We start from the raw sequence: 25013 nt of genomic DNA on the forward strand, positions 1-25013 counted from the left end.
TACGGAGTCTTGAGGCATGCCATATTCTATTCCTTTCCATTTGGAACAACACTTATTTCCATTGTTACATAGAATTACTCTCCGGTATCTTCCTCTTAAGTAAGATCTCATAAGTTTTTGTGCAATTCCTGTAATTCCACAAAACTCCATTTTTGACAGCAATATGTCATGACTTACACAGTCAAAAGCCATCTTAAAGTCACAAAAGATTCCACTCACTATGCATTTGTTATTTAAGACCATATAAATATTGTCTAATAAATTTTAAGTAGCTAGTGTTGAAAGATTTTCCCTAAAACCAAATTGTTGCTTTACAAATATATTATATTTATTTAAATGAGAAAGGAACCGTTTATATATAACTTTTTCAAGTATTTTTGAAAAGGTTGGAAGCAAAGATATTGGCTTATAGTTCAGATTTATCACCTTTTTTATATGTAAGTTTTATTTCAAGGTATTTTAAACGAGAAGGAAATATTTCTGAAGGCAGAGATTTTGTTGGATATATATGCTAATGGTGATGATATAAATGGGGCACTTGCTTTTATTAACTGGGCTGTAATTCCATCATATCCAGAAGCTAATTTAGGTTTCGTTAACCTTATTATTTCTTCTATTTCATTATGATTTGTTTCTTTTAATACAATTTTTTGAAAGGGTTGCAAAAAGGAAGTATGTAAATAATCCATAGATCTCTAGTCTATTGCCATATCCTTGTTTATTCCATTTTCTGTGATATTAGCCACATCTATAAAGAAATTACTACATGAGTTTACAATGTCTTGATAATTGTGGATATTTTTGCCTGTTATATTTAAACAAGCTACATTAGTGGATACATGATAATTTCCAGTTGTGTTCCTTATGACTGTCCAAGTTGCCCTAGCCTTATTATTGGAAGTTGCTGTAATTTTATTAAAATACAACTTTTTTGCTGTTGAAATTGCCCTATTTAATATATTACAATACTCTTTGTAGTGTGCTTTTAAACTAGGATCATTTTTATGAAGAGTTCTCTTTTAGTAACACATGATTTCTTGATTCCTGATGTTAGCCACAATTTATTAATATATGTAGTTTGTGTTATGGAAATCTGAAAACACAAGTTAAATATCCAAAGATAGGTATTTAAAAAATTATTAAATATTGTATCTACATCACTGTCTATGAAGATATCATCCCATAGCTCATAACTTAGGTTAATTTGAAAGTCTGATATAGAGGATTCATTGATTATTCTGAGTATGTATCTGGTCCTTAACCACCTTATATGTGACATTATATATTGTCATAATCTGTCCATCATGGTCAGATAATCCATTTTTCCATGGATAAATAGTATAATTTTTGTTTTTATATTTGTTAATAAAGATATTGTCTATTGCGGTAGACGAGTTAAAACAAACCCTGGTTGCAAATGTAATAGTGCTATATGTATATATATGTATAATGCATATGAGGCCAATAATGAATCTAGCTGTTGCTTGTAATTATTATTTGTAAGATATTTTATGTTTACATCCCCACATATTATATTTTTCGAATATCTATACAGTTTGTTTAAAAAGTCTTCTAAATTTTTTAACAAATAAAAGAAACATGATGAAGTTCTATAAATATATATTATGTACATATTTATTGAAGTTAATTGAATAGCACATAGTTCTAAATCTTTCTCTTTGCAATTTGCCATATTATTTATCCCTTGGCTGTATGTATGAAAAAGTGTGTCAAGAAAATTTTGACAATTATAAATTGCAGTTTAGTGTCACTTGTCTATAAATTAACAGTATGTAATTTTCTGGCATTAAAAGATTGTTCAAGTTGATGGAAGAATTGAGGTTTAACAATGAGATGGGTTTTATGATTGGTGTGGGTACTGGTGGTGCTCCCAGTGTGATTAGAGCATATAATTGACTGATATGCGAAATTATATGGCAATATGAGCCATGTAATTGGTGTTCATCATGTTGCACATCAGTTAAGTTCAAATGTATGAAGTTCAGTAATAAGCAAAAATTTAGTGATTAATTTGATTCATTTCTGAACCAGATAGGTGTAGGTGTTCAGAAGTTTCAATGCTTATGCAATGTAAGAGGAGTGAACAATAAATTTGGTTCTGTTGTCATTTGTGAAAGACTGGATATGTGTCACAATGTGCCCTGTAATTATTCCGCAGAAAACTGCTACTGTTGCTAGGAATTTCCTGCAGAAAATTACCAATTTTAAACTTGTTCACATGCTGCATTTTCTTTTGGAACACCTTGGAATGCTTGTGGGGGGGGGAGGATTAAAAGAGTCATTGCCCTTAGTTTATTGAGTTAAGTTCCTGGTCCTGGCTTCAGACATGAATTCCGATGTTTCTGCCATGCCTGGAATCATCACTGGAAATTCTTTCCTGAAAATTCTGTCAGTGTACAGAGTGTTTCTTGAAAGGCTAAATCACCCTACTTTTACCATCATCCTATTAGCTCTTGCCAGTTGAGAGAAAGGAGTCTTCAGCTGGGAAACTTGAATATCTCTCTTCTGCTCTTAAACATACTTCCTGTGTCTTGAAAAGATTGATTGACTGTAGTTTTAGTTACTGGCTTAAATAGATGTAATTATTTCATAAATGTTCTGCTTGAGATCTTCCATTGTGTGGCAGTTATTTAAATGCACTTTATATTTTCCCACAGATAAAATCACAGGGAATTAAGTCTGGGGAACTTGCAGCCACATTATCCAACTTCCTGGTCCTGTCTTCAAACACGTAGTTAGCTGTGTCTGCTGTAGTGTCATCTTGTATAAAATATGTATGCCCTTCTTTCCTAATGCTCAGAAAAGGGCTGAAGAATGTCACTGACATAATCCTCTGAATTAATTATTCATAAAGTATGATTTTGAATGATGAATGAGGAAAACATTTTGGCCTCTTGTATGCCACTATTCCTGCATTTCCTTGAGCAGGATAGCTGGTCACCAGCCCAGATTTAGACTAGGACTGTCTTAAATGTAAGCCAATTTTATTACTGCTTTGCTAACCATCTGAATTTGTGCTTGAACAACTAACAAAGAAAAAGAATTACCAGATTGTTTTGTTGACTTGAAGAGTTCATATGTAATAAATTTTAAAGATGGAATTTGTAAGTGGTTAGACATATAACACAGATATGGACATCCTGGAACACAGACTTCTTATAAGGAGACCCTTGTGAAAATGATCACCTGAAATAGTGAGAATGAAATTGAAGGATAGTATTAAATTGAATTGCAGGAAAGGGTTTGATGTGGGCTGGTTTGTGCTGGTTCAGGATAAAATTCAAGAACAGAGTTCACTGTTGGTATAGAATCTTGTATGTTATAACAACACAGGATTAGTTCATTAATTTCTCTCCTTGACACGGTATTATCATTATTATCCTAATTATCATCATAGGCCACACCATAGCTTAAGTGGTTAGTTGCTGGCTTCCCACCACGGCGGCCCAGGTTCGATTCCGGGTCTGGTCAAATGGGATTTGTGGTGGACAAAGTGGCGCTGGGGCAGTTTTTCTTTGAGTACTTCGGTTTCCCCTGCCAATCTTCATTCCACCAATTGCTCCACAATCACCCTCACCTATCATCTGGGACTGGTACAATAGGCCAGAAGTGGCTGCAGTACAAGGGACTTAGTCCCACCCCACTAGCAATAATAATAATAATAATCATCATCATCATCAGCTATAGGAACTAAACTTCCTGTCATGTTCCAGCTTCAGAATAGATCAACCTAGTGTCTTCCAATAGGTTTACTGGTATATACTTGTTTAGATATTCTGGAATCAGCCAGATTATAGTGTTGTTGCAACAGTTAAGTAAACAAATATATTGTTGCATGTTAGTGACTAGACACAAGGTTTGGATTGGTAATAGGATTTATTAAGCTCTTTTAACTTGTAACTACAGGTAACTGTAACAGTTTCACTGATTTACACTCTTCACAGTTTACTACAGCACATCCTAAGTCTTCTGTGTCTTCACAAGCAATTGTCTGGTAATGGATCCCAGTGTCCTCTATGTACAGCTGGTGACCATCTGACAAGTACCTAACCCAACTGTAAACTCTCAGCGCTCAACTGAACTTGTGACATCACTAACCATCAGTGACTTCTCCCTAGCTCTCACTGGCCGTCCACTATTACTGCCTGCAATTCAAGTCAAAGTCACATTGCGACTGAGAGTCAGTCAGTCAATCAATCTTGGTGTCGAGCCCAATCTGGAGCTCATGACCACATATATTTATTACTTACAATTAATATGTTGTTGGACATTATCCATCATCTTGTCTGTTCTTAAAAACGCTCCTGTTTCTTTTAAAAAACACAACATAGGTTTTACCTGAAGACGGGGACAGAATCCAGTCTCCAAAACGTGTTTTTTAAAAGAAACAGGATGGTTTTTTTAAAAATAGACAAGATGATGGATAATGTTCAACAACATATTAATTGTAACAATTTACCATCGTCACAAACTTTTAGATCTTATTCATATTTATTACTGTTTGACAGTTTAGTTCTTGTTATTGTGGGGCGCCCTCTCTGATGAGAGAATGGGTCTGTCTTTTGTCAGGGTCATTGTCTGTAGTAGTAAGTCATTTTACATGTTAAACATGATAATAAATGTATTAAATATATACAGGGCCTCTGTCAGTCCAGGCTCAGTACAGCAGATTATGCCCTATTTCTAGTAGCTTCCACTATAATGGCAGTTTAGTCACTTGAACGGTTGTATGCTTGACCACCGCCAGTTTTAAGCCTCTTATACTTGCCTGCCTGCAATTGCTGATGGCAGCTCCATATATAACCTCAGATCAGACCCTACAGAAAACACCACCACAAGCAGGTCCTCCACTGCTGAGTCTTTATTGTGTTTATCAGTGGCAGTGACAGCATGTTTACTGTGCCATTGATTAGCAATAAATGAAGTCTCTAGTTAAGCAGTTTGATTATGTCACAATATTACAATATTGATTTTCATAACTAAAAGTGATTATTTTTAAATGTCTGGTATAAAACATCTACTTTAATAAGTATATTGGATAGTATCCTTAACATATCTGAAGTAAACAGAAATAGATGTCATGGCTTGCAACAAACATTTTGTTATTATTTTCTAGCAGGTTATTTTATTACATTTTCTTGGACCTTGCCTTTTAGACAACTCTTTGTATATGTTGTTTATATAATGAATTTGTGCATTTGATCTCAATCGAATGTTTTATAGATATTTGTGTATAAAGAACAGAAATTGACATTTCTACTCCTGATATCCTGTGAAGTGTATTTGAACAGATGTGAATTTTATACATGTAAACATATACACATAGTAATAACTTGAATTCATTGTGGTGTTTTGTGTTAATTATTTGATACTTAAGATGACTAGAATTTAATGTGAAAGTTCCAGTCATCTTACATTTTGTTATGTTCTGGCTACTCCATCTTACTTCAACAGTTCTGAGGCACTGACAAGCCAGAATGTATTTAACTAATATTGATATTAACATTTCACAAGTTTTCTCAAGTTTTATGTGGCACTAGAAAAGAGAAATTTACAAAATATTTAATATGAGTGATTTGTGACTAGTGTGTAGAAAATGGTGTGAAACTATAAATGTTGAGCATGGCAGGCATTCTCCTTGGGCACTCAGTTTGGGTTGGTAGTGGAAAGGTTAGAAAAACAGTTTTGAGGCTTAAGGATATGATAACAATTTAGTGTTGAGATATGAGAATTAATGAAACCTTATGTCCATGAATGCCACATGTAGTTTTGCTGAGATTCTGAGCTGGATTTGTCTTTTATTTTTATTCCTAGAAGTGTCCTTGAGCTTAGAAAAGTGTTTTTTACACCTCTTGATGTACCTGTTGCACTAGTGCTAAAACAGTTCCTATATATACATGTGATGTAACATGTTCAGTGACCATCCCTGGAATGGGACAAGTAGCGCTAGCAATATCCAGCTATCTGTGGAAACAGTTGGTGAAGCTTCTAGCTCTTGCTGTGATTCATTCTGTACAGTCTTACTGAAGGAGTATTTTACAAAACCTTTCAGAGGTTACACTTGACTGGTTTAGTCACACATTTTGAATTTCGTTATCATGGGCTTTGGATACAGTATTATAATAATGTGTGTGGGTGTGTGTGTGCTTCAGTGTGCGCACACTTAATACATTTATTGGAGAGTAAGGAATTTGGATATATTGTGGTTCTTTAGTTTCCAGTCTTCTCAAGGAAACAAGCTAGCAGAGTTGTTTTGAATGTGTGATTTGCCAGCAAATTAAATTTCATGTTTTCCAAGATTAGTGATTATAAAAATGAAAAAGAAAATATATTTTTAGCAAATGTATATGATACAGTATAATTTATTGATAAACGTTCAGGGGTTAAAATGCCTTATGAGTTGAAATTTGTTAAGAAACTTACGTGATATGCTGTTTAGTGTAAATGTGCAACTCAGCAAGAGAGGATGTGAAGAGTTCCAGTGTACAAACAGCATTATAGCTATAGTCTGTTTATCGGGAAACTGCATGCTGGTAATGTAGGTGGGAAGAATACAGGTGAGTGGGCTTGACATGACAAAGTTCCCTTGCCCTTTTGTCAACGAAGCAGCAGTTATCCTCACATTAAACCAGCTTGATTTGCGCATCGCTGACAAGTGCATCATGTTGCAGGTATGGGACTGTCAGTACCGGTGCACACGAATCTTCTCTCAGATCAGTTCAGAATCCAAACCCCACGTTCTTATTCATTCTCAAGTCTCTGGCAGGCTCTCATGGATGTAAAGAAGGGAGAGAGTATCTACAGTTCTGCCAAGGTACATGGAATCCCTCGCAAGACTCTCCGAAACTGGATGGCACGATGGAATATCAAGAGCTCACACCCAATGCCAAAACAATTGAAAGTTTGCCCAGCGAATCAGAAAGGGGCCAAGAGAATAAAACCAGCAGTGGTGCTGTAAGAATCTGCAACATTGAACCGGAGATAATGAAATTTTATGAACACATTATGATGAAGGTAATTGGCTCCTAGATGCAAGTGCGTAAAACTTGATTGTGTTGCGTGACTTACTTTTTGGTTTATCTCCATTTTATTATGTCACATTCAAGACTTGTGAAGAAGATAAAGTTGGTGTTTACTGCATGTTGTATGTGTGTATGTGATATGATGCTGCCTGTACCAGTGGCTATAATGTGTATGTATCATCTCATCCTTACGTTCTCATTGTGAGGGTGACGTGTCCTGTTTGTTATCATCTAATAATGTCTGCACTACAAGGGCCTTGGACTTGACAGATTCTTTGCCTTGACATTCAATTCAAAAAAGAACATGAAATTTTGAGCTTGGAATATCAGGAGTGTGTATAGGTCAGGTTCATTTAAATTAGCAGCAAGAAAATTGGCAAACTATAATTCAGATATGGTGGGTGATGAGGAGGTCAAATGAGACAAGGGTGACATTGAGCGAGAAGACATTTATACATTTTACTGTGGGAAAGGAAATGGTAATTGCCACTTGTACAGAGTTTTAAACAAATGTGTGCTGCATTATGAGAATACTCATAGAGTTTGTAAGTGATAATGTTGTGTATAATACAGGGTATTTCTGAAAGGACACACCAGTTTTAATTACATAAAATTACCTGACTGGAAAGCAAACATCACTGTATTTTGTGTCTCTGAGTTCAGTAGTCTTGGGAGATTGATTGTCATGTAAACACATTTTTAGTTTATGCACTATTGGTGTCTGTAGCCATCTGCAGCTGTATTCTGAAATTTCACACAACTGCAGCTGGAGTGCCTTCATTGACCCTGATCAGTGCCACAGAAATTCCTCATTTCAATTTTTAGATTGTGTTTGTGTGTGGATTGTTTATGTAAACTGTATCTTTCAGAAAATAAATATTCAAATGGGTTAAGATCTGAAGCATATGGTGGCCATGACTACTTGTATCCAAACTGCTCAGGAAAATTAGTAGACTGTGTTATCAAAATGCTCATTAAACATATTCAACACTACATTCACAATGTGTGACTGGGCCCCATCCTGTTGAAAAAATATTTCTCCAAAATTGACACCTGTTCCTTTTAGAAAGGATGAAATTCTTGGAGGACATGGATATAACAATCAGCAGTCACACTAGGACAGCACATTCTCCCAAGACACAAAATACACTGATGCTTAAATTTTAGTTAGTTAATTATGTGCAATTGAAACTGGAGCATCTATTCAGAAAGACCCTATAGCAAGAGGTCATTGGTGTGACATTGTTCTGAATGGTAATGCCTTGACTACGTGTAAAAGTTATACAAAGAATATCTTTCACAAGGAATAAGAATGTGTGTTTGAGCAATTTCCACATACTACATCAAAATTTTATAAGTACATATATGTGCAACATTATAGGAGAGAAGATACTTTTAAACAAAGTATTTGAAATCACAGTTTCAGATAAAGTAGATATGATAATGGTGTTAGAAGACTAAATGTCACCACTTCAGAAAATCTGCTACAGAAGAATATAGTGTTCCCCGTATCATTACATAACTGATACACTTGGACCTCGGAAGACATACAATCGGGTTGAAAATATTTTGATAGGTATAAGATGGCACCCAAGATTAATTGACATGATCATTTAGAGGAGCTGACTCTGATGTTGACCATTGACTTATATTTGCAAATGTTAGAGAGAGACTTCCAATAAATATGTGAGCAAATCAGAAGTTTAATTTGCAAAAGCGCAGTCCCAAGAAGTGATAAATTATGCGGCAGTTAGTGAGCTGAGATCGAAAGACAATTGAACCTTAAAGTTTATGATGATGGTGATGACGAACTGTGCCACGTGCGAAAATTGAAGGAAAATATGAATATCAGTACTGCTAGGAGAAGGGGGGATATCACAACTTAATCAATAAAGGTTATTACAACTTAAAACAGAATACTCCATGGTTAGATGAAGTGTGCTCAAAACTTTGTCGTTGGAAGCAGACTAAATTGTGATGGAGATAATGTAAGCAATATAAGATGTGAAGCTAGCAGAACATTCAGGAACAAAGAAAAAGGGAACACATTAAAAGCAATAGTAATAAACTTAAAATAGACAGTAAGTACAAAAATATTAGATAGTGAATAGAGACAGATTGGTTTTAGGCAGGTTATCAACAGAGATTTAACTTGTAAAAGATAAGAATGATGATATACTTGTAGTTTTTTACAACAGTTTAATGTTATTAAATGTGGTGGTAATGATCTTGGACAGATTTAAAAGCATAAGCTGAACCAGATTTTATTGAAGTTGAAATTGCTGTTGAAAAGTTGAGAAGAAATAATTTGCCAGGCATTGATTAGAATCTAGCAGAATTTAATGCAGCAGGAAATCCACTGAGTTATTTATTATATTTGGAATAACAAAGAAATGCCATAGTAGTGGAAGGACTGTGTTATTTTACCTATATTTGTCTCTGAATAAAGTACTGGTATACTAAAATATTGTATTTTTACACCAGTATAGAAATATGCTGTTACACAGACTTGAGTTCAAGATGTTCTTTGAAATTATATCTCTTGTATTGTCTCTGCAGATTTTCAAACATTCCCTGGATTGTATTTCATTTTATCGCCCCCAAAACTGGGCACATTTTCTTTCAACTGGACAATGTTTTAAGAAACAGATCCAGTATACTCCTTTGTTTATAATGTTGTATTTTAGCATCCTGTTGCACTGATTCTCATCCATGATATGTATGTAATGGCTGTCTTGTAGTGCACTCAATTTAACATGTCACTTCACTACATGTTTCGGCAACATTGTGCCATCTTCAGGTGCTTTATTTACGCTAAGCTATTGCATTGCTTGCCATCATGTGTCTTTCATAAAATTATTAAACTGTACATTCTTCATCAACTATAATAAAATTTGTATACACTAAAACTTGTAAAGATTATTCATCTTATGCATCTTAATTCAATATTGTATGGTTCTTCCACTATGGGAGTCGTTTTTCCTATATTTTTTGTGTACTGTATCTTGTGATGTGTCCTTCCTTTTTGGCTGTGAGCGTTGTAATGTTGACCAGCAGTAGCATAATAATTCAGTGATGATGATTGTCAGTTGGCTGCCTGAGCGTGTATTCCAACCACAAAGAGCAAATACTCACTACAGAATATAGAGGATTTATTGAACTGTGTGTATATTACATAGAAGCACTGGCAAATGTAAGTCTGGCCAACCTTCTCCTAGCAACAACCCAGACAAAAATGCACCCTTCAACTTTTCTCTTGTTCTTAAAAACTAATCTAAACTAAGGTTGCAGCCCAGTGTCTCGAGACATGAACCCCTCACGAATATCAAGTTAACCCGCATGAGTTGAAGGATAGGTCCCAAACGAAATACTCCAGGACTCCACTGATTTATGAAAATGGCAAGGGGTAGATATAACATTTTTAAGTGGAAGCAGGTCAACCTTTTGACACGCTATAGATTTTAGTAGAAGGCATGACCCCAGACATCAGACTCAGGATTCCTAAAACTACAGGGGTGGTACAACCCTTTGCAACACATTATCTAGTTTGTTTTGTATTTGGCTTGAAACTACTGAGGTATGCAGCTAGCAATTCCAGATAAATATGTGCCTAGAAAACTGGTATGGAACATGCAAGAATTCGATGTACGAGTATAACCTCTTGTACCAGAGCTCAAAAATTTTACTGGCAAGTCCATAGGCCTCTGCTTGTATGCAGTTAAACTGTATTTGTATTTTATTTTATGTCACCATAAAATTATTTTTTTTGGGGGGGGGGGGATATAAAGTGTGATTTATCATGCCACTGTTTCCACAGTCACAGATTTTGTCAGTTTTACATTTAAAGATTAAAAATGGAACACTGTAGAAAATGTGAGTAGTAGTTCCATGAGAAGCTAATAGTATTTTTTTTCGGTGTCAGATATCTTTGCTGTTTATTATGGTACAAAGGCATTTGATGTTGCATAAATATGTATTGACTTAAGATTTGGCATTTTCATGTGGTGGGCCACATCCATGTTGCAGGGCCAGAGTACTTTGGCATATTGACATATCTTGTACAAGCAGTTGTACAGAAACGTGTATCAATTTATTATATTAGCCTTGCTATTGTAATACCTGCAAAGTTTACAGGGATACCAAACAATTATTTTCATTGGTTGTACCCAGTTGTCTCTCAGACAATATATAATATGTAGAAACTATGCTACCATCAACCTTCTCTTCAGTTCATAAGTATGAAGATGCAGTTACCTTGATGAACTTAGGATCTTACCAAAATACAGTATTCACAGCCAGATGTGGAAAGTGTTAAGTCCTGTATAGATTTGGGTTACAAAATCTCAGAGTTCAGTGATGTATTGCTTACAATAATATTAGCCCCCCCCCCCAATTTGATTTATAACAGGGCTAGTGGAATCTGCTTCATCCTAATGAAATTGGTTTATTGTCAGGTAAAGAGACACATATGAGTGAAAAATATACCGTTAAACTTGTCATTGCTTTTATTGTGTGCAACCTGTACACAATTCAGTGTAGCCATATGCATCAGAGCCTTGAGGTTTACAATGAAAGTATTTGAAATATTGGATGATATACAGTGGTAGTACAGGGGATGGACAAAAATATGGAAACACCCAACAAAAAACATTAACGTGACTAATATGGTGTAGGACAACCTCTGGCTTGCAGAACTGCTTGCAGTCTCCTTGGAATGGATAAATAGAGGACCTGTGTGATTTGCAAGGGAATCTTGTACCATTCTTCCTTCAAAACATTGGCAAGTTCTGTTAACGATGATGGAGGTGGATAGCACGCACGCATATTGCTCTCCAAAACAGACCACGAAGGCTCAATAATATTGATATCTGACAATTGTGGGGGCCATGGCAGACGTGACACATCATCTTCGTGCTCAGAAAACCAGTCCTGGACGATGTGAGCTGTGTGAACATGGGCATTGTCGTCTTGGTAAATGACATCACCATTGGGGAACAAAATTTGCACCATGGGATGGGCCTGGTCACCCAAAATGGTCACATAGTCGTTGGCAGTGGCATGACCTTGCAGGGTAATGATGGGTCCAGCAGAATACCATGATATGGCTGCTCATACCATGATCGAACCCCAGCCATATTTCACTCTTGGCAGCGAACATTCTGGATCGTAAGCTTGGGATGGCATTCTCCAGACGTAAGTCGGCCAGAAGTCAGAAACAGTGTGAAGGTGGACTCATCCGACCAAATGACCATCTTCCATTGCTCAGTAGTCCAGGTTTTATGACTTCAGCACCAAACTCTCCTGTTAGTGGCATTTTGATCACTGATGAGTGGCTTTGGAATTGCAGCTCGTCCAGAAATATCCTGCTTGTGGAGTTCCCTTCACACTGTTTTGGTGCTGACAGGGTTTGTGAGTGTGACATTCAGTTCAGCAGTCACTTTTGCAGCTGTAGTCTTCTTATTTTTCATCACAATCCTACACAATGTTCATCTGTCTCGATCACTCAAGACACATTTCCGTCCATGCTGGTGTTTATTGGATGTGGTTTTTTCAGTCCTCCTGTATGCGGTCATAATCTTGGATACTGTGCCTCGTGATACACCAAAAACCTCGGCTACCTTGATTACAGAAGCACCCACCATATGGGCCCCAACAATTTGCCCATGTTCAAATTCTGTTAGCTCTGACGTGATGCACAGAACACTGTCTCGACAACAAATGAAACTTGTAACATATTGCGGAGGTTGTACAGGTAGTGGTGTTGGGCAGATACGACAGTGTGACCTACAAACGTCGCTAAAATAAACACTTCAATTCAAGCATGCATTTCACGAGGTGTTTCCATATTTTTGTCCATCTCCCATATATTGACTGTGATTTATATGTGAGTTAACACTCTTTAAGATTTTTGCTCTGTATTTAGTAGTACTTATTTGTGCATGAGATGTCTGGTGGACTGTGTTTTTTCCCTGCAGTATAAAAGGTGCTATGGAAAGCCAAAGCTGTGTGATCTGTACATGAAGTAAAGCTGTGAGACTGTGTGATATATTGCTGTTATCAATAAAGGTTACAGCAAATTGACTATGTTGTTTTATATGCTGATTTCTTTAGAGTTTGGTGTCTATAAATGATGGAAAGTTATAACCAAGCTTTACAGCTGCGTTTTAGGTTTGAACTTTACATGTCTTTCTCAGTTACAATTGTAGTTGGCTGTTCTGATTGGGCCCCTAGTAATTTTCCTCAGGTTGCCCACTTACACAGGAATGGCCTCTTCAGTATCACTTAAAAAAGACAACTTCATTGTTGAGAATGAATTTTGCTGTGATGCTTCTAACACTGACAGTCTTTAAGACCTAGGGACTTACATAGGAGGATCAGAAAGTTACCAGAATTGAATCATAATTTTTAGTAAAAAGGATATATAAATACACTGAAGCAGACTCCCTGAAGTATTGCCCTTCTACACACACAAACTTCCTCTGAAGTACTGCCATTCTACACACACACACTTCCTCCAATGATCCTGCCATTTCTAGAAGCACCTCTGGAAATCCTCTGGTACAATTTTTTGATATGCTGTCATGTACTGTTGAATTTCCTCCACTGGCACTGAACAGTGGCTTTTGAGCCCTCTTTTGAGTCTCAGGAAGAGTCAGAAGTTTCACGGAGTGAGATCTGGAGCATATGGTGGGTGAATGATGGCTTGAATTTGGTTCTTTGCTGAAAGTGCTGCACTGTGAGAGAGGTGTGACAGTGCATTCTCATGGTGCAGGGTCCAGTTGCTGTTATATAACTGACTAGCACATTGATGTGTCTCAGCCTACTGCAGCTTGCTCCACAGATAGCACAGTACCACTCCTCCAAACACCTCCAGACTTAAAGAGGATGCAGTTCTCTGGATACACCTAAATTATGGGAACTTTTTGATTCTTCCTCATAAAGTGATAAACCTATTGCTGTTTCTTGCATAACAGTACCTTTTTCTTGTATCATACATTGTGTATGTATTCGATATTGTATGCACATAAGAATAGTTCAGTTTAACTCAGTGTGGCTTCTTCATTCCATTTGTTCAAAACATGTTATATGTACATTGATCAGTAGCATTATTTCCATAGTTTGATAGATACCATACCTGATGTTACTTCCCTGCCATGCACAAAACAAAGTTGTAGGGATGGAGTCAGATGAATATGTTCCATTTTCAAATAAACAGAAGTGACCTATCACTGTTTTATAAAGTTGTTTTAAGTCTACATCATCACATTTATATTAAAAGATTGTGTTTGTATTGACAAACAGTGTTGGCTCGCTTGTATAAAGACTGGAATAGTGTCAATTTACTGACACAGTCTGTAATAAGGGAATGTAGAAGACTCATTCTCAAGACTTACACATAACAGTTTCTCATCCATAAGCGGATGGCACTCTTTTGACTAATATTATAAACAATATATTGTATGTAACTGAAACTGAATTAAATTTTGGATGTGTTCTGGTAGTGTGTAATCTACCTGTTTCAAATTAATGGATGTATCATTTTCCAGTCATATTAACATTACATTACATGGGACAGTAAGGTAGTCATAATATAGTAACTGTATTAAGGGGGAATAATATGGAATCTTTGCAATGATGAGGATGTAGCTTATGTCGCATCTTATGTGATTCATCACCATTAGTGTATGCCACAAAGTTTCTTCTGATGTATTTCTTGACTAGGTTAGTATATGTTACAGCCCAATTCTTACCATGCTACCCAAACCAGATGTATATAGACTATCATGGCTGTCACTATTTACACTACATCAAATAAACAAATCTTATGAGTAGTTTATGTATTTGCTCTTGCAGTGTTCTCCAACTGGCCACCCAAGGTACGACCATATCGGCAGTACACAAATGACAACCTCTGGGCAGCACTGATGGCAGTGAAATGTGGTGGCAGTGTATACCGTGCATCCAAGGAACATGGCATCCCCCGCAAGACTCTCCGAAACTGGATGAAACGCTGGAATATAAAGAGCAAGTATGCAGCTCCCGTCAGGAGAACAGATTAATGTTGGAAAGTGCCTTGCCAACTGAACATCGGACTGTTCTGTGATCAAACAGTGAGAACTTCTCCATTTGCAAAGAAAGTAGGAAACCATTACAGTATTTTCTTGGATTGTCAGAGGTCTCTGTTAAGACATCCACAGTCGAGAAGCTGGTGTGAATGTTAGTTGTCTTCATTGCATTATTTTGTAATGCACCACTTGTATCAGTGATGAATTGAGTGTTGATTGTGGGCAGATAAGTGAATTCATTCAGGTCATTTGACAACTTGTTCTTCAGTACCTTTCCATTATTTTTTAACCCAATGAGACTCCCTTAAACAATTTTATTTACAGTTGCGGTCTTACCAACACTGAAATTATTGGTCCTTTTTAAATTTGCCATAAGGATTGCATCATTTTTTTATGTTTTTACTAGCTTGCTTTCCTTATTTTGAAAAAATAAAAATAGGCTTATGCAGTCACCATGTTGTCTGTTCATCTGAGTGTCTGTGATTTTCCCCCTCCCCATTACCTTTTGAATGCCTCTATCAGTCTTTATGCCACTTATTGTGTATATCATGGCACCTAAGCCCATCTCAGCGGTATTCTTTTAAATCCCTCCCATTAGTCTGTGTGTCTGTATGTGTATCCCTCCTGTTGTTGCTAGGCAAAGGGTTGGTAAAACGTATCCCCCGATTGTTGGCAGGTAAAAATTCGGTAATGATGTTCCCACAGCTATGAAGAATTGTTGGAGGCATTGTCTGCTATTGGGTCCATGTTGTAGGCAAGGAAAGTAGGCAGTTGTTTTTCCCAGAAGTTCTTGTTTTAGCATATAATGGTTCAGAAATAATATAAATGTTCAGGATAGTAGCCCAATATCTTTTCTGCCTGGAGTTTGAACCCCAGCTGTTGTTGACCCCTGGCATAAGCATATCATTGAATGCATTTTCTTCTATAATTTGTAGCTTGCAGTAATCGTCTAGAATTCTAAATGGGAACAAATAATGACAAAAATTGTCATGAATGTACTATATTTTGTACTTTGTTCTCTTTATTTCATTTATCCTGCTCCTAGTTGTTGTCTTATCCTTTCCTCCTTCATGTTCTTCCCCTTAATCTTTTCTGTGATTTCTCTAATAATGCCTGGATACTATTTGAGATCTGGCTGCTGTTTACGTTTGTGCTCGTATCTGATTACTGTTTTAGTTTAGGCTGCTGTTTAATTCCGGTGTTTACTCCAGTGTTTATGGTGTTTCATGAATATCATTCTCAAGATGCAGAATAAGTTGTCAGAATGAAACCAGAACCATAGTGTGTGAAATTTATATGGTCAGTTATTGGCTGTGAATAGTTACAGTTAACTTCCCTAAAGACTGTCATTTCTGAATTTCCTAAATCTAGTGCAGTTATGAGTCAGCAGTGTTTAGTGCCTGTATCTTCCATTCAGTTGGTGTTTTTAAATACAATATTTGCTGCACAGATTAGTATTAGTGCCATCATTGTATTATTTAGTTTATAATAGTCATGTGTTAAAATTTACGTAATCTTACGTAGTGATTTGCTTCATATGAAAGAAAATATTGATCCTTGGATGAGGAAAAGTGAATGCATTCTACCATTAGCAACACATCCTGTACACTATGTGGACATTGTGTGCTTTCCCAAATACATTCCATTTTCCTCCCTGTAATGTCTTCATTGTCATCATTGTTGTAAGATTTAATAGTAGGTGCTGATAACTGTGTGAAGTAGATGTGATCATTGAATGTAAGCTTACTATAAGGCAGGGTTGTCATCCTGTATGATGATGTAACCCACTTTTCTGAAACACAGATCAGTCCACTGACAAACATTAGCCAACTGACTGCTGGTGTCAGCTCTTTTCAAAACCTCTTTGCCTCCTGCACTTTCATAGCAAAAATATAGCTGAAACATATGCTTATTTTTGTTCTAAATATAATTAATTTTCAGACTTATACTGTATATTGTAAATATTTACTTTCACTTTGCAACCCATAATTGAAAACTGCTATAAAGAATATGATTTAATGTTGTATGTATGTTTGTGTGGACACGTTGAATTCAGTGAGGCTGAATGAGAATACAATTCTGAGATGTGAACTGTACTTTTGGCTTTGTATAAAGTTTGTGAGTTATGTGCATCACATTGGACTGAAATGAAGTATGTTTATCTTGAATTTTTCTGTTACAAGATATGTCTTGTGTGATGGACATGATATCTGTATGTATCCTTCAAACATTCCTGGGTAGGATGCAGTGTGTAAAGCTATCCTTCTCTAATGTCATCCTCATCTTCATCTTATGCACCCTGTTTTAACAAACTGAGCACTGGAACCAAAGAACTGCATCTAGTGTGGAGGAAATTCTGTCATCTCATTCCAGAAGACAGAGTCATGTTGGCATAATAGTGTGGAGCAAATGCTACTCAATTCTAAAGTTTTTGATTACCATAAAATGTAGCCATAAATTTTATTTTAAGTTGCTGTGTGTTGATAGTTCCAACAGAGCTTATTTTGAACCTAGAGTCATTTCAGCATGAAGCTGGAGATAGTAAGGATCTCCAAATTGTTGGCAGTGCAGCCCACATCTACACAGTGCCATCTTCCAAAAAATATTTTCCACATTAACACTGAACCATCATGCAGGCCTAAAATTATCTACTTAATTGTTACTCTCAGATGAATTCATAGAACATTGAGGCCCTTGTCAAGAATAGCTTGTTTCTCCTGTAATAAATTAGTAGCAGCTTGTCTGTTATTGTCATGACAGGTGTACCATTTTGTCAAAATGAATGCTAGTTATGTGCTAGATTGTGGGACTTTGTGCCAGCTGTAAGAAATTTGGTCTCAAAGGATTTTCTTCTGGTAATACATGTTGATAGCATAATTTACTCAACAGATCTGAAGTATGGTGAATTTCTATGTTATAATGAATATGAAACTAGAGGTAAGTTCTGTGATACATTCTCTGTTTGTTTTTGACATGTTGAGCTCCATTGTTATATACATTGATGAGTTACTGTGTCTGAAACATTTTTGAGGGTGTGTCATCTTCAGATAGTGATATGGATCTTTACATCATCGTTTTAAAGTTAATAAATTCTGTTCTCAGTAGACAATGGAAACTAAAATTATCTTATATGAGATCTTGTTGAACTTCTTTCCATACAGTTGCCTTCTCTAAGTATAACATACCTCAGACATGTTTTAGACAGACAGTATAGATACAGGAACCATTCATATGTAAGTCATTTAGTAATACATAATTTTCTGAGGTCATGAAGTGGTGACCTTTATCAAGATACTATCCAAGTATTTTCTTTTATTAACCCTCCCATGGTCTGGAAACATTATTTAATCCTTTGATGCACCTGGTACAATAAAACATACAAAATTAAACATCTTCTGTTACACTTTATGTACTTGTAATGGATCATAATAAGCAACAAACATTTCAGTTGTAGAATTTGAGGTTCTCACAGCGGTGACTATGAAGAATTCTATCTCCTGAGTTATGATACTATGTAGTCCACTGAGAGTCAACTGATGTTTTGGAGGAACATGTCACCTCCATCTTCAAGGTTTAAATATAGGCCAAACACAAAACTAGCATGTAGCTGGGATCAAGCAGTGGCTCTACTTGCTGGCTGCTTCATATTTGTTTAATGCTTGGCATACTTCTTTGACCCTGTAGAGGGTGGTAATATATTGCTCTGAAATTTCAGGTGACTTTCACTGGACTACATGGTATTATACTCCAGAAGATAGAATTCTTCGTAGTCACTGCTGTGAGAACCTCAGATCCAAAATCTATTCATTAATTATCTACTCACTCAATCTTCTAAAAATCTCTGTTCATTGTCCTATTTTACATCCATTTACTTTGTAAATTCCTACCCCTCATACATCCTAAAGATGGTTTCAAAAATTTTGTTTATGACACCAAAGGCTCTGTTGGAACAACCAGCTGATTTAATTATTTCTTGAACTGATGCAGTCACTTTCATGATTTCAAGAAATGTGATGTGCAGATATTCTCTGTAGTTACCATGGATTACATAGTTGATTGTAGCCATAGGAAATAGTTGTTTTTATCTTGTGTCCAGTAAATGAGATAACATTTCCTATTTATTATCTTTCAGTGACAAGAAGTTGACAGTACTATATTCACAACAGTTCAGGATATTTCGACAACACTGGTGACCAGGAACTTGTGCAACAACACAACTCAGCTGACAACAATGCACCTGATTGGACAAGTGTGTGGCCCAGTAGGGTGATGTGCCAGCAAGACCAGAAATTTTTGCAGAAAGCAACAGATCAGGTTCTGACAGGACTGTCAGCAAAGAGTGAAGCAAAGCATTTCAACATTTCTCGCTCTACTGTCTGTGCCTTCATGAAGCAAAATGGCTGTGTGTTGTGCTTTAATCAGAAAGGCTATTGAAGACCAACATAACTGAAAGTGGCATCTTTATTTAATAGTTACAAAGTAAGAGACAGAGTGCTGTCAGAGTACTGAAGTATGTTGACACTGCCTGTGTTGTTATTTTCATGTGTTAGGTGTCATTTCATTGGTATGGGTTAATTATGAATGTGTATCCTTGAAGGTTGATACAGAGCTCCTATTATATTTCACAACAGGGAATCAAGGAAATTTTACATATTAAAATTTTGATATAGTTAGTAAGCAGTGTCTGATTAAATTACTGTCTTGGGCTTTCCTCTGCTCTTTGATATAAATTTTGATTATATGGTTACAGGAGTAATAGTCACACAGTAATTTCGTAAAGGAGGTGCTGCAAGAGGCATATGGTACATGTCCCTTTATGACATGTAAAAGGGTTGGAGAGCTCTTCCCATCATAGTGAAGTACTAAAAGGAAGTAGCAGTTAAAATGTGAAGCAGATTTTATAAAACAAGATAAAGGATATTTATTGAAGAAATGGTACAGAAATCTTTATTGGATATAAATGTTTATAATATTCAGCTATCAGTTTTCCATAATATTTACATAGGTACATCAATAAGTAAGTTACAAATGGATATAGAACTTAAACAAATAAGAGTACTGATTTGAAAAACGCTTTTATTTCTCAACATAATCTCCCTGTACATTGAGGCACTTCTCCCATCGTTTCATAAGCTCCTGAAAACCAGCAGCATAAAATTGTTTGGGCTGCTGTCTTAACCAGGTGGTGACTGGGATCACGAAGGCATACTGCTCACCGCATTCCAGCCTCAAGGACAAACCATAAATGCCGACTCCTACTGTAACATCCACAGGAAACTTTGTAAGGCCATTCAAAGGAAGCAACCAGGACTCCTCACCAAAGGTGTGTTGCTCTTGCATGACAACGCATCCCCCCATACTGCCAACAAGAAAAATGAGACGCTGCGAAAATTTCAAGTGACAAGCCCTCAAGCATCCTCCGTATAGCCCCGACCTTGCTCCAAGCGACTTCCATTTGTTCAAGCCTCTTAAACATCATCTTTCGGTTAAACATTTTCCTGACAATGAAGCTGTACATAGGGAAGTCACCGCTTGTTTCTGACAACAGTCCAAAGAATTTTATGCTGCTGTTTTTCGGGGGCTTGTGAAACGATGGGACAAGTGCCTCAATGTACAGGGAGATTATGTTGAGAAATAAAAGCATTTTTCAAATCAATACTCCTATTTTTTTTATTTTCTATATCCATTTGTAACTTACTTATTGACTTACCCTCATATTTTAAAAAATGGCAGAGCAAGGACCTGATGGAACATAATGAATGAATGAATGAATGAATGAATGTATAAGGGGTGGACCTTCTCGGCCCTTGCACCGCGACCTACAGTAGAAGTTTGTGCTTTAACAGAACATAATTGCAGTCAATTGCAGGTAATAGCAAGATATCACAAATAATGCAGACTTATAGGATTGGAGGTTCTCATGGCAGTGGTAACGAAGAGTTCTGCCTTCTGGGATATAGTGCCATGGGAACATGTTACCTCCATCTTCAAGTTTGAAGAGTAAGCCAAGCAATAAACCAGGATGAAGGTAGCAACAAGCAAAACTTTGCTTGCTGCATGCTTTGTGCTCATTTCTTGCTTTACTTGCTTCTGCTACATGTAGGTTGCATGCTTACTCTTCAGCACTGAAGATGGAGATGACAGGTTCTTCTAAAATATCAGTTGACTTTGAGTGAACTGCACAGTGTTATATCCCAGAAGATAAAACTGCTCAATGCAGACTTGTTTGTAGGCAGAGAAACAACAGCAGCAGCTCAGAAACACTTTCTCATACATGAACAAACACATCTTGATACATTGTATGTGTACTTAGTATCAAATTTTCTTTCAGATCTGTGTTATTTGTTTGTGTACATTCATACCTGTTTTTTGGAGTGTATACTGATACAAATAAAATAAAAAAGCTGTGCAGTGTTTAATGCAGTGTTGCAAAATGGTTAATGACAGTGCCTCTTCCCCCCAGTTTCATCTCTTCCTTTAAACTTCTGTATTGGAGTAACATTTTGATAATTCTCTACAGTAGCTGCATATACTGCTAATGTGTACATGCTCAGTAGAGTTATATCCTGGTGCCTGATAAGCAGTTAATCATCGGTGTTTGAAGTTTGTAACTGAGAATAGGAGTTGGTTATTTTTATCATTTATATTCTATGCTGTAGTAGGAAATGAATGACCGCCTCTGTGCTCTAGTGGATAGAGTTCCTGGCTAGAGATCCAGAGGTCTGGGTTCGATTCCTGGCGCTACCAGATTTTTTTCTGAGAAGTAGTGGGTCTGGAACAGGGTGACAATTGAGGAGTTATTTCAAGGAAATAGCGGCTCCTGCCTAGAAAACCGAAATTAACGGCCATGGGGATTCGTTGCACTGACCATGTGACACCCTCTATCCACCAAAGTTGGCACTAACTTCGCCAACAAGCGGCGATTGCTCAGTCGGTATAGTTCACTTGCAGACTAAAACTATGGAGTAGGAAATGAATGTGTGAAAGATGATAATGAGCAACCTTAATGGACATTTATGTTGAAGTGGGTTTAGCATTCAGGGTCACTTGAAAAGTCAACTGTGAATGTCAAATTTCAGATTTATTTATTTTGCATTCTGCAAATCCTTAGGAGGAAAGCTTGTTGAATGCAGAATAAGTCATGCATCTTGCAATAAATGTAGAATTAATTATCAGTTCCAAGTCTTATAGATAATGAATGGTAAATAATAAAAAAATTGTGACATTAATGACCGACTTGTAAGCATTCAAGATCACAAATGCATGAAAGAAGGAACTGATCACTCATACATGTGACAGGTTTCCTAGATACTCCTTCTAGGCTCTTGGAAGATAACTGACTTCCTTTTCTGTATATATCTGTAACGCTTCTTTTTTGTTCTTTTCACAAACAGTTGTCATAGCTCTGGTTGGGTGGCCATTGTATTAATCATCTTGTTGCTCCAAGGAAATGAGAACAGACTGCAATACTAAGGCTGATGTAGTTTCCTGAAAGAATCTTCCATTGTTAGCTCTGTTTTTTCATATTTAAATAAATATTATCAATCTTTTGTGTGTGTCAGTGTGACATCAATGCATTGCTAATAGTGATGTTCCTAGTCCCCAGTCAGTTCATAGCTAGCTAATATTGGGATCTTACTTGAGCACCAAATAGAGCTTCTTGGGCTCTGTATTTACATTTAGACATGTTGCAGTTTAACATATATGAGCACAATAGTCATAGACTATATTTATTGATTCATTGATGAATTGATACAGGTAGCCTGAGGATGGCCACGAAGTTAAAAATGAATGAAGTCATAAGTTAAGAATCATTCAAGGCCGTTTTGATCATTTCTTTAGTTGAAAAACGATCAACCTAGATACTCCTTAATATGTTCAAAGAAGTCAAAGGACTTATTTTGAAATTTCTGCCTTTAGGTGGGGTATAACTGCTTTCCTCCATAAACTATCTCTTTCATTGCACATAGCATCTGCCCTTAATGTGACACTGTTAAAGGACCATTGAAACATCTGTAATCGTAACAGCCTTTTTTTAGTATTCCTGTTTATTACAGATGAAGTTACACATCAGTGAGAATGAAAATGGTGCTAAAATAAAGGTTATAGCATTAAGCTTTAGGTGAATTTACGTTTGAAATATATTTAATCGGTTTAGAGTTAGCCTTATTGTAGTAACTTTTACTTATCATTTCTTGCAGTTCTGGAGCTCCCAAACTCAATGGAACTGTTTCCATCTACTGCATACTCTAAGCCAAATAGCTTCACTGGACTTGAGGAGGTTCTCATTTCTTCAGTTCCTGAGAATTATGAAGAATTGCAACCAGCGTATTCTAAACTGGTCAAGAGAGGTAGACAACTTCGAGGATCACTAAACCGACCTCCCAGGACAGAGGAATGGTTGCAATTGGCAGCCGAGCAGGTAGTGGCCGGTGCTTCACTTCGTCGTGTTGGAAATGCCTACAATATCCCCCGAACCACATTGCATGATTACATGATGCGGAAGGGACTAACATCTCAGCGTGCTTTGAAACGTCGTATATTGAGAATAGAAAGGGAGATGACCTCTCAAACTGCTACTCAGTTTAGGGTTTAAAATGTGGTTGCATTCCCAATGCAGATAAAAGCTGTTGCAACTCTGGGAAGTGATTCTGCAAAATTAGAATATGCTTCTGGACATAATCTGTGAAAGGGATAATGAAGAAGAGTAAGATGATGATCGTGATACCAGTTTAATATCAATGTTAAGAATGTGTGGAGCTGTATCTCCATTCTGTAATGTTAACATTCAGCAAGCATCAAAGCACCTATGTTTTGAGGAGGCTCATGTGGCAGTAGTGCTGTAAACTTGTATTTGAGAAGTCCTCAATTTGAATTTTTCCCAGGACACTGACGTTTTTTGTGATTTTCCTGAGCCCCACCAGCAAATATTGGGTAGAACTTCAGTTGGGTCATGACTGCTTCCTTCCAATTCATTTTTCAATATCATCCTACCATGTCACGCTCCACAGTCTATGTAACATTGTAAAATAAACCACAAAGCAACTACATGTATTTGTGTGTTTTTTGATATCATTGGAAACTTGTCAGGTTGTTACATCATAAGTGCAAAGATATGCCTTTTTTTTTTTTAATTGCACACAAGTTGTTCTTCAGCAAGTCTTTCTCAGAGTGTTAAATATTGATATACTAGTCTTAAAATATTACAAAGAAGATGAATAAACTTCGCTGTGGTCAAGAACTAAGTCCACAGTTCTGTAATATAAATTGTAGATATCTGTGTAATTGAAGTTAGAATTTTCTATAACAGATCTGAACACACACAGATTCTTAGAAACAAAAGGATACAGATGATCTTCCTAAAGATTATCAAAGTAATTTTTTTATTTATTTGTTTATTACTGATGTTATTTAGAGTTCATATTCATGATAATGTCCAAAGTGTTTCAACCTGCAACATTATAATCTACATCCCATCATGTCTCTTGTTTATTTCCAATTGGCATATGAATATGATTTTTTTATTATTAATAAAAATTGGGGCTTCTCACCCTTTGTTATGTAAACTATTTGAGAAGATAGATATGCCCTCTGGCAAGAGATGTAACCTTTAACCTTTAAGTGCCGAAGTGCCCCGTTTGTGCCAGTCATGAGTAAGGTCGTCATGGCCAAAGTGCCCCGTTTTTGCCAGTCAGGTATTTAAACTCCGCTAGTGGAAGCACGCGCACACGCCACTAGTGGAAGCACATGAACAGTCCTATTTATTTTTAAATGTAGTAATTACCAGACATACTTGAGTAAAACCCTAATAGAGGAATTAAATTGATACCTAAATGAACAACAGCAAATAAAAATATACTTATGAGTTATGCCAAAACTTATCCACGATCCAGTAATTTTATTG

General features: G+C 36.5%; 1 protein-coding gene across 11 annotated transcripts in view; it reads left to right on the forward strand.

Annotated features, from left to right (window-relative positions):
• Positions 1–24932, forward strand: part of LOC111866429 (protein bric-a-brac 2) — an 83775-nt gene extending 58843 nt beyond the window's left edge. For 2 of the 11 annotated variants that reach the window (XM_023855386.2, XM_033752252.1), the window contains one exon: positions 14898–15063. In XM_023855386.2, coding sequence (XP_023711154.1) covers positions 14898–14969 — 72 coding nt within the window. In that variant the 3' untranslated portion in view covers positions 14970–15063. Of the gene's footprint in view, positions 1–6692; positions 9754–14897; positions 17206–19241; positions 20371–23310 lie in introns of those variants that run through there. The other 9 variants (XM_023855384.2, XM_033752254.1, XR_002843138.2 and 6 more) reach the window with 8 other exon arrangements.
• Positions 24933–25013: the final 81 nt, after the last annotated feature.

Source organism: Cryptotermes secundus, unplaced genomic scaffold (genome assembly GCF_002891405.2).
Source record: "Cryptotermes secundus unplaced genomic scaffold, Csec_1.0 scaffold271, whole genome shotgun sequence".
Taxonomy (NCBI): domain Eukaryota; kingdom Metazoa; phylum Arthropoda; class Insecta; order Blattodea; family Kalotermitidae; genus Cryptotermes; species Cryptotermes secundus.